The sequence below is a fragment of the Ambystoma mexicanum genome, chromosome 9 (assembly GCF_040938575.1).
Source record: "Ambystoma mexicanum isolate Mex_15411 chromosome 9, UKY_AmexF1_1, whole genome shotgun sequence".
In the NCBI taxonomy this organism is placed as follows: Eukaryota; Metazoa; Chordata; class Amphibia; order Caudata; family Ambystomatidae; genus Ambystoma; species Ambystoma mexicanum.
Genome location: NC_090931.1, coordinates 1,542,785,392 through 1,542,796,731, shown reverse-complemented (window position 1 = coordinate 1,542,796,731; position 11,340 = coordinate 1,542,785,392). Strand labels below are relative to the sequence as shown.

Here is an 11,340-nt window from a genome sequence, read left to right as displayed (position 1 = left end):
CCCAGTGGTGAGCCGCCCGGCTCACCACTTAGCATGTTTGAGTGACAGCTAGGACTGATGAATGGGGCTTTTCTGCATAAAAGGAGGGCTTTGGGGACTGGAACTTCAGAAGTCGCCACAGGACCAAAGAATCCAAAGAGGGAGAAGATGAGCCGACCTGCAACGATGACAGCACCGGTGGAGCCCTGCTGAACCTTCTCACCACTTCCCAACGACAGAGAAGATCTTCATTCCGGAGAGTCTTCTTCCTCTGAACTGGTGGGGATAACCAGTTCGCCCTCTTTTTCGCCTTCCTGGATCGTCTTGTGGTCAACTCGCCCGTGCCAAGCACCCCGGCGGCCAGATAGCCACGCTTCACCACTAGAGCGAATAAAAGGGAAGTACCTTTTAACCGGGAAACTCCGCGGCTGGTTCCTTCCCTGGCAGTGCAACGACCTCCAGCTTTCTTCCATGTCAAGAGCTCCTCTTCCCCTGGACGAAGCACTGACTTGCACCCGCTGCCAGGAACAACTGCCCCCGCTGGAGCTTTCTCACCATTTCAGGTACTGTGTTCCGCCTGGTCTCCCTTGCAACAGACTGTTCAAGGTGTCCCGTAAATCCTTGACTTTCTATGCTGGGGTGACTTGGGACCTGCAAACTAACTTTTTCTGACTTGATCCAACCCTTTTCGAACTATCTGCAAAGACTCTTTAAAGTACTATTCAACTGTGTGATCTTGGACACATTCCGCCCTGCTCTCTCCAAGAGTGGGCCTGGCCTATGACTTTCTTGCTCCTTAGTAGACTCTGCCTTTTCTGACATGCTCTGGTTCTCTTAAAGTGTTGGTATTGTGTATTTTCCTAATTCTGCCTTTTTCCCTCCCTTTTTAACTAACTTATTGGAGTGCCATCTTAGGTTAAGTGCTCACCTCTGTCTGAAAATAAGTGGTGTTTTAACGAGGACTTGTTCAATAAGTAATCAGGGATGTATATATATTAATAGTGACTGTGTTTGAACTTGCTTGCCATATTAGTGTTAATGTATATTACAAAGTGTGCTTTTAAATAAATAATTATATACTTTTATACCCAAGCTCTGGTCAGTGTTTGCTTGTGCTACTGTATTTTGGTACCTATCTTGTATACTCTATATACTGTCTAACTCTTCTTGAGAGACGTCTGGCTGCTCAGCCACAGCTACCAGGTAAATCTGGGTGGTACAGACTGCTACCAATTGGGTTTACTGCCAACACCTGTAGTCCTAAGCCTTTTGCAGTGGTCCCTAAGGGAACTGCACAGGTTTCTCCCTAATACTTTTTAGTGGGGCAAATGTAAGGGGGGCATGGTATCACAAGTATGACACTGACACAGAGGTACAAGTTCAAAACCTTTATTCAGTTTTCGGTGTTTTCGAAAAAAAAACTCCTGCTTTGCCATATAGATATAGCCAGAGCAGTCTCTTCCATCAAATAATAAAGAAAACACAGTCCTAATCAGTCTCTGTCAAATCAAAATGGCCTACATTAACCAAACCTAATGCCTGCTTTATCTCTTATACAAACAGTGTGTAAAGAGGAATGTGTATGCAACGGAAAGTCAGTGTTATAACATAAAGAATCAAAGTGGCTGAGTCAGATCTCCGCCCCACGTTGGACAGCATGGAATAAGGTGGCCCCCATAGACAGGGTGACACACTCTGGCTCAGGTTCTCAAAACAAAGGAAGTTCAAAACGTGGATCGAGCCCCGCCTGGCCTTCCACCTTAAAGTCACTAATTCCAGCTTTCAGAGGTTCTTTAACAGTTCAACAAATGTTCACGTTGGTCTCCCTCAGTTGGGCTCGGACCTTTCAACCAAAAAGTACCTGATTCAACGTAGATCTCCCTCAGTTGGGCTCAGACTCCGCAATCACAGCACTTGCAGGGGTTCCCTTCCCCAAGCTTTGTTCACATATGTTAGGGGTTCCCTTCCCCTAACTATCACTCTTCTGGTCTCCCTCAGTTGGTCTCAGACCTGTTCCTGATGTCAAAGACTTTCAAATGGGTGCGGCTTTTACTATAGGCCACCGCAGGACCACTCTGACTTTCCCTTCAACTCACACTCTTGGGTTATTTGCCCCAGTGTCTCTTGGTCTGGGTAGTTTGGTATCATAAGCACAAATGTTCTGCTTTTCACTTCCCCTTTTTCCATAGTTAATCTTGAGCATTACGCATTTTAAAATTCATTCACATGGTCGCTTTATAACAAAAACATTTCACCTTTAGCTTAGACTTTTGAGTGGGCTACTTCCTTTCGCCGGAACACTTTGCTCCTCTTTATCATTGGCTTCACAGTTATAATTAATTTAATCTGCCTTCCTTCGCGTATCATCCACACACGTGCAGCCTTCAAATGTGAGATATACTGTTGCAATTTAAAGCTCTCTACAGCACACACCGGCCTTTCATATCGCTCGCCAACACACCAACGAGTCAAGATTAACACCACAGGCTTGGCCTCGCCTCCCCAACTCTGTCATTCACCCGAGAGGGTCGCTGCTGTCCTGGAAACACAATGCAATGTTCTTCTTGTGGGCGATTTGGCTTTCTCTGCATCTCCTTCATGGCCTCCTGGAGGCAACGACCTCCTGCAGGGAACTACAGGGTTTCTTTACCCTTTGCTCTAGTCCCTCAATCGGTCGCTCTGCTCCAGTCGGTTTGCCTTCGCCCCAGAAGTTCTGGTCCTTTTCATGTTCCACCTTGTTCAGAGTGTGTCTCTATGTTCCACCTTTCATCTGTGTGGGGAGAGCTAATGGGTATAAGATGTATGTCATTAAAGTCAAGTGTCTGACTTTGCCTGACCCGATTAACAGGGCATGTCCAATGTAATGCTCGAGTGTGAGTCTGTCTTCCACCAGAGCATACTGTCCATGTGAAAGTGTTGGTGTAGGAAAGGGGGGGTGAAGTCTCAAGATATTCTACCTATTAGGATTGGGCATTGGGGCATAGGTACAGGAAAGGGTGGAATACTGTGTCTCACCAACGGCTGCCTCACCGCCACTCCCTGAAAACCCCTCATCCAGGTGATCCTCGCGACTGGTCCACCCCCAGGAACTGGATCCAAAAGTGATGGCTGTGTCCTAGCCACCTGCATGACAAGTCCCAGAGGACAAGCGTGTGAGGAGACACCCTTTGGTTTCTCCCATACCCTTCCCCTATGCAAGGTGGATAGGTTTGTTCTTCTCAGAGATCCTCCAGTTTTAGGGTCTTGGAGAGAACAAGGGAAAAACCTATGTATGGGCTCTCGCATATTCATGGGGTTTCTTCTCTTCCGTGCTGGTAGGGGCTGGATGCTGAGGTTAGACACTTGTAAGCAGACCATGAACTGGGGTTGAGGGGCTTTTATACATATGAAATGTTTGTGAGGGTCTGTTTCCATCCATTCCCATACCAGAGACATCTAGGAATAGAAATCAGATTGCCATTGGTCATGTGGTACAAACTCCCTAGGGGGAGTTGGAAGTTCTTGCAGAAAGGTGGAAAATTCTGGGAAGTCCCTTCCTATGATGACCTCTTCCGGAAGTCCAGGGATAATGACCGATGACACCACCCGTGACTCCCCTGTGATATTAATGTATGTGGGTACGCTCAGAAATATCTTGTTATCTCCGTGTACACAGGTAACTCTAACTTATGTCACGTTCTTTAGATCTGCTGGAATTACTAAATCAGCTCCTCTGGCTGTCTGCTTACTGCCAGAGTCAATTAATGCCTTCACTGCCTTCCCATTTACCAAAGCTCTCTCATGGGTAAAATCGCGGAGGATTGGCATAAGCATATGCTAACGGTTTCTAGGTATTCCTCTTATTCTTCCCATATTTCTCCATTTAGTCATCCCTATTTCCGTAGGCTTCTCCCTTTGATTTTTAGGGCAATGTCAGGCCAAATGACCTGTCTCTCTACATGAGAAGCAGATAGGTGGTGATGGGTTAATTCCTCTGAGCTCTTCTCTCCTTAGCTCTTCTTTACCCCTAAGGTCAGGTTTTTTCATTTTTACCCTCTCTTTCGGGGTCCACTCTCTGGATTTAGAGAATCCTCCTCCTCGTTCTAATGTCTGGGTTTGAGAGCGGTAAGTTAGTTTTTGATATTTTCGTTCTTCGCTTCTATGTATTGAGTGGACACACGTTTTACTGTGTGTGAGTGATTTTGTGCAGTTTCAATAGCCATACTAAGGGTGGGCCGATTTAGCTGCAATACTGCTTTTTGGTAAGAAAGGCGGTAGAGGGTTGGTAAACTGTTCCAAGATGATAATTTCTACTAGCTCTTCCTGAGTTTTATTGCCGTCCCAAAGGGAGACAGTATTCTTAATTTGTTGCCCTACTTCCAGGGGGTTCTCACCGTGGTTTAATCTGATTGGTCTTCATTTTTGTCAATAAAAATGACTGCTATGGCCTAATCTTTTGAGGAGTCCTTCTTTGATGGATACAAAGGTAGCTCCCAGGGTAAGTATAAGTAACTGATAGGCTGTTTGTAGCTCACCTTTCAATAGAGGTCCCAAGTAGCATTTTGTTTAATGTTCGCCCCATCCCAGCTGCTTGGCTAATCAGTCGAAAATTCAGGAAATTTTTCCTAGGTCTTCCCCCTCCTGGTAGGGTTGTAATACATTGTGAGGTAGTTAGGGTGATGCTTGTAATTCGACCAACTTTGCCAAATTTTCTTGAAAATGAGTCTCGGCCTGAATCAGATGTGCGGCTAGATGAGCTACGACTGCCTCAATATTGGCCATATTTCCAGGAGGGGTAAGGGTTCCCTCCCTATTGTTTTCTGGCTTGGAGAAGAAAAGGGTCACAACTTCTACAGAGAAGGTTTCAAAGTCATTTGACCGAGTTTAATTCTGATGAAGGTTAAAATCCTGGTGTATTGATCTCTAAGTCGGATCGACCAGGAACCGGATGGGGACTGGGCACCGAACACAAATGTTTAGGGAAAAGGTGGGTTTAGGGCGTTACGTCTAATGAAAATGTGGGAGGGTCTTATTTTTAAGACTATAAGTCCCATTGTTGTATTTGATAGTGGGAGACTGGAAGGGTATCATAGCACCTGGATTTTGAAAACAAAAATCCTGTTGACTAACCAGGATTTGGAGTTGGGAGAACCATGCCTTCTTAGTGGTGGATATTTGATCGGAATTAAGGACTTCCTCTCCAGGTGGGTTAATAATTACTAGCATTGGTTTTTAACTTTTATCAATTGAGTCAGATCCTACTTCTAACACCATATGTAAAGGAAGCACGGTATCACAAGTATGACACTGACAGAAGAGGACCTGCCCTATCTCTTATATAAAACGTGTGTAAAGGGGAATGTGTAGGCAACAAAAAGTCAGTGTTACACCATAAAGAATCAAAGTGGCTGAGTCAGCTCTCCTCCACACGTTGGACAGCCTGGAATAAGGCATCCCCCATAGACAGGATAGCACACTCTGGCTCAGGTTCTCAAAATAAAGGCAGTTCAAAACATGGATTGAGGCCCGTCTGGCTTTCCACCTTAAAGTCACTAATTTCAGCTTTCAGAAGTTCTTTAACAGTTCAACAAAAGTTCACGCAGGTCTCCCTCGATCAGACTCGGACCTTTCAACCAAAAAGTACCTGATTCAACGTAGATCTCCCTCAGTCGGGCTCGGACCTCGCAATGACAGCACTTGCAGGGGTTCCCTTCCCCAAGCTTTATTCATATTCGTTAGGGGTTTCCTTCCCCTAACTTAGCACTCTTCCGGTCTCCCTCAGTCGGGCTCAGACCTTTTCCTGATGTCGAAGACCTTTGAATGTGCGAGGCTTTTACTATCGACTTCTGCAGGACCACTCTGACTTTCCCATCAGCTCACACTCTGGTGTTATTTGCCCTTGTGTCTCTTGGTCTGGGTAGTTTGGTACCATAAGCACACAAGTTCAATATTCAGCTTTTCACTTCCCCTTTTGCCGGGGCTAATCTTGACCATTACTCATTTTAAAGTTCATTCACTTGATTGCATTATAACAAAAACATTTCACCTTTCACTGAGACTTTCGAGTGGGCTACTTCATTTCGCCAGAACACTCAGCTACTCTGTATCACTGGCTTCACAGTTATCGGTAATTTAAAGTTCACCACAGATCTGCCTTCCTTCGCGTCTCATCCACACACGTGCAGCCTTCAATTGTGAGAAATACTGTTGCAATTTCAAACTCTCTACAGCACACACCGGCCTTTCATGCCACTCACCAACTCACCTGCTGCGTGCATGCCTTTCTTGTCTTTAAGGTTTTAATTCACGAGTCAGGTTAATACAACAGGCTTGGCCTCACCGCCCCAACTCTGTCATTCAACTGAGAGGGTCGCTGGCGCACTTGAAACACAATGCAATCTTTTACTTGTGTGCGAGTTGGCTTTCTCTGTGTTCCTTCACGGCCTCCCATAGGCAACAACCTCCTGCAGGGAACTTCAGGATTTTCTTTACCCTTTGCTCTAGTCCCTCGATCGGTCGCTCTGCTCCAGTCATTTCTCCTTTGCCCCGGAAGTTCTGCTCCTTCTCGTGTTCTACCTTGCTCAGAGTGTGTTTGTGTGGGGAGAGCTAATGGATATCAGATGTATGTGATTAAAGTCAATTACCTGACTTTGCCTGACCAGATTAGTGGGACATGTCCAATGTAATGCCAGGTGTGAGTCTGTCTTTCCCCAGAGCATACTGTCTGTGTGAAAGTGTTGTGGGAGAGGGGGAGGAGAGTTGCAGTCTCAAGATATCCTACCTGGTAGGATGGGGCATAGAAACTTGCTGTACGCTCTCCAATTAGTTATCTCCTTTCTTTTTTCCATCCTGGGGTCTAGGGTTCATCACCCATCTAGGGGACTGTCACTCACCCCACCTTGGGGTTTGGTTTCTTTTAACCCACCTTTGAGCTTGCTTTCTTTAACTCCGCCTTCTGATCTGTCTTTCACCCCTACTTGGGGTCAGTCTCTCACGCCGCCTTATGGTATGATTTCTTTCACCCCGCCCAGGGATCTCCTGGGGCCTTTCAGCCCACCACACGGTTCCCTGGAGCAATCACGTAACTTCTGTTTCTGAACGGTGCTCCTTCGGGCGAGCATTCCAGGAGGGCAACATGGCTTCTCTTCCCCTACTTTCTCTTTGGGTTTTGCATGGTTTTAAGCCCTGGCTCTCTTCCCTCTGTTGTTCTTCAGGCTCCCCATTTGTTTCACTTTGCAGCTGTTTTGTTCCCGCTCGCACACCCTACTCCGCTGGAGGCTCTCTGGGACTGAGCCGTTCTAGTCTATCTCCCAGCAGGGCTGGCATGCATTCTGTGCACTTGTCCACACCTTGGTGTTCAGCACGCTGGGCGTGTGCTTCCTGTCTCCTGCCACACTTCCCAGGAGGAGGTTTCCCAGCATGTTCTGCTCTGCGAGCGGTTCTCCTCTATTCCCTCAAAGCTGATTGGAGCTTTATTTTCCCAGCAACAAGGGTGCATGTCAGTTCTTCAGTCTCTCTCTTTGGGTGTGGAAGGTGCCTGAAAGGGTCTGAAAGCACACCAGCCAGTCGTGTATACAGTTGCCAGTTATCACAGAGGTTAACTCCCACATAACCAATACAGCTGCTAGTCCCTGGGGACAAGGGAGGATAAAGTAGATCCTATCTAGGGATTCTAGGGATTGCCTGTCCTCTAAAGGGGAGGGGGTAACCCCCAGTGAGATCCTGCTTGCTTTCTCCCCTGGGTTGATAGGCTTAACGGGTTCATCTCCCTAATAGCAAAGGGGATAACTCCCCCTTGGGGAGAAAAGACGAATTCCCTGGATTGGTCACATATTCCTAACTAAAACAGCATCGCTCAAAGAAAGTCCACCAATTTTCATGGTATTTGTAGACTTTACTGTGGCTTACAACGCGATTTGTCGCGACTGCTTCTAGAGCAAGCTCGGTAGAGGAGGACTAGACGAAACTTGAAATTAGCACATTCTACCTACAGATACCACCGTTAAAGTACAGATAGACACGGTGGGTAATTTCACTCAGGGTATTGAGATGGGAAAGGGCTTGAAACACAGGTGCATACTGGCTCCTTTCCTGTCAACTGTCTATCTGTCCCGACTACACACAGAATTTAAAAAGGATAAAACTGTACACTTATGTGGGCTGGAAAGCTGACGCAGATGATATAGTGCTGTACGGTCACACAGAGCGAGGTCTTTAAACTTCCCTAAATGCTCTCAGCCATTATGCTAATAAAAACATCTGATCATAAACACCAAAACCAAGATAATAATTTGTTCCAATAAAAAAACTAAATATACATGGAACTCGTTAAAACTAAAAATATATATATTTAAATTGGGCTTTTGCATCTCACTTCATGCCGAGTTCAGCCTCAAATAGCATGACAGGGTATCACACCCATGTTGTTCAGCACTGTCTTGCTTCCAAAGCACACACGTTGCCCCTGTGCTATGCTCCAAGCACTAGAGGTAGTATCCGAATTGGAACTCGAGAGAGCGTATAGGTGTGGTCTTGGTCATGGCAATGAGAGGGCTGGATACAAAATATGGGAGCTTCGCGCTTATGTGAGAAAGCAAATTGTGTGCCCCATTCCACGAAATATACTTGAACAGCTTGGACTGTCCAACCCTGACTTTCACCAGGTGAATGATGATGGTTACCTTGAATGTCATTCATAAAATTCTTGAAACAATTCTGGTCCCCTAGAGGACCATCCATAAACTGGCTAACACATTCAGAAGAATTGACTGTTATACAGTATTACCAGGAGTGCGGGGATGGAAGTGTTCCACAGTCTGTGGACACCTTTTGTTGTTTTTCATTGTACTCAGCCCAGTACCAGGGTTGTAATTCTCCTTTGCACCCTCTAGTTTCAGAACCGGTTTCAATCTATCACTGAAATGTTCATGCCATTACATGTCCTGCACGTGCCATTACACGTCCTGCACGTCCATTACTGTGTAATGGGAGTGTTTATCTTCATGGTTTACATGTCCTGCATGTGCCATTACACGCCCTGCATGTCAATTGCTGGGTAATGTGACCATTAGACATCCTGTATGTCCATTACCCAGTAATGTGAGTGTTAACGCATGTGCCATTACTCTTCCTGCGTGTCCATTACTGGTTGGTGTGAGTGTTGATGCATGTACCATTACATGACCTGCATGTCCATTACCCAGTAATGTGAGTGTTGATGCATGTGTCATTACATGTCCTGCATTTCCATTACTGGTTAGTGTGGGTGTTGATGTGCATGCCATTACTTGTCCATTGATATGTAATGCAATTGTTGAAGCATTACTGGGTCATGTGATGCTTGATGCAAGTGCCATTACATGATTGCAAAGTGTGAGGGACTTTGAACTATCATTATGAAGAACATTGGGCCTCATTACAAGTACAGCGGTGTTGTAAAAAAAAATGGCAGTAATTCCGTCACTGACGATTTACCGCAAAACTGTACTATAGTTTTGGCGGTGAGGTGGAGGATTTTCATCTGGCAAAATGCTGGAGGTAAATCACCTTACAGCCAAAAATGAACAAAATTACTGCCAGCGGTAATTCTGCCAAAATCCCCATGGAGTCGTACTGACTCCAAAAAATGGGGGCTTACCCGCCTACCACCACTTGTAAACCGGCGGTAAATCGTCAGATCAAATGGTGTAACGGTAATCCCATTTGCCTTTACTCTGACAGATTTACCACCTGAATACTGCCAAACCTGCTTTATAGTCTAATAAGACTTACTGTACTGTGTTTTCACCATAATAAGATGGTATCCAGTGACAAATTCTCCTGGGAAAACAATTCGCCAGGGGGAAAATTTTCCCCAGATTTGCACTCCCAAGAAGATCAAGCACTTTCCCCAAATATTCTAGGACTGGAGTTAGAATAGTAAATAACCCGTCCCAGATTATGTGGGAGAAGGTTTTTAGGGGTGCAGGGAAAATAAATCGCCTACCTGGTGACTTTTTCCCAGGCTACGTTTTCACATAGAACCTGGCGAAAAAAGCATGACTTTCTTTGAAGGAATGAAGCATTACATTGAAAACCTGGACCCTCTGTGGGTTTCAGCTGTTTGAGCAGGTCTTGCCTGGCAGCCGGAAGTGCCCAAAATAGTGCTTCAATTCCACCCTGGGTTTTTTTTTATCTGGCACTGTTTTTGCACCAAAACACACTTTGAGCCAGGATAACAGTTCCTGATTTCCTTTCAAGGCTTAAAGCAGAATGATAAAAGGTAGATCCCCGTGAGGCTTTTGGGCTGTTTGAGCAGGTGCCAACCCTCCTGATTTTGGCAGGAGACAATAAAAAATATTGTAACTTTGTACTTTCTCCCGCCTGTGGGAAACTCCTGTTAGGCCGCTTCTGTGTAGAAACCTCCCTCGCAGCTGCACCAGAACGTATATTTCGTCACTCGATCGTTCCTGTTTGGTGGTACAATTGCTTTTAAACCCAACATTTTTTTAATGCACAAAATCTGCTCTCATCCATGCAGTGACACATGTCCCTGCGCAAGTGCCACTCATTCTGCAGCCACATTACATTGCTAGGTGGTGCGCATGCCCTACTGATCCGTAACTGGTACGTCGCCCCTTCATCTGCGCAGTCGCAGTAGAGCCGCGAGGTGTCTGCGCATGTCCCAGTGATGCAAGCCTCTTGTTTCGGTGGCCGTGTCCCTTGATCTGCGCAGTCGCAGTAGAGCCGCGAGGTGTCTGCGCATGTCCTAGTGATGCAAACCTCTTGTTCCGGTGGCCGTGTCCCTTGATCTGCGCAGTCGCAGTAGAGCTGCAAGGTGTCTGCGCATGTCCTAGTGATGCAAACCTCTTGTTCCGGTGGCCGTGCCCCTTGATCTGCGCAGCCGCAGTAGAGACGTGAGGTGTCTGCGCATGTCCTAGTAGTTGAAGCCGCGTGTTTAGCTGGTGTATCCCTTGATTTGCGCACTCGTAGTACAGTGTGAAGGGCTGATTTTGCACATGTTCTATGGCTATCTTTCTCGTGTTCCGGTGAGTGTGTCCCATGATTTGCGCATGCGCATTACAGCTATGAGGTGACTGCGCATGTTCTAGTGATTGCAGCCTCGTGTTCCTTAATCTACGCAGGGGGGGGGGGGCAATGCATCCAAGAGCGCGGGGTGATGCCCGGGCAGGGCTCATGTGAGGTGAGGATTCCCTGGCGCCGTGCAGAGCGGGCGCAGTTGCACAATGATTAACTTTTGGGATAAATGCAGCATTTTTTAGAGTTGTGTTTTTTAGTTTTCTGTGTTTTGGGGTCTGACTCTAACTGTGAATGATCACGCCTGCAGCTAATGTTGGGAATTATAGAGTTCAAGCCCATGGGTAATGAGAAGGGGCATTGCAG

The 11,340-nt window shown here is 46.3% G+C and overlaps 1 protein-coding gene across 1 annotated transcript in view; it reads left to right on the top strand.

Moving 5' to 3' along the window:
- Positions 1-11,091: 11,091 nt before the first annotated feature.
- LOC138489477 (zinc finger protein 383-like) overlaps positions 11,092-11,340 on the top strand; it is a 38,739-nt gene continuing 38,490 nt past the window's right edge. Inside the window, exon 1 of the mRNA XM_069617212.1 lies at positions 11,092-11,140. Within this exon, the coding sequence (XP_069473313.1) occupies positions 11,117-11,140 (24 nt within the window). The 5' untranslated portion in view covers positions 11,092-11,116. The remainder of the gene's footprint in view (positions 11,141-11,340) is intronic.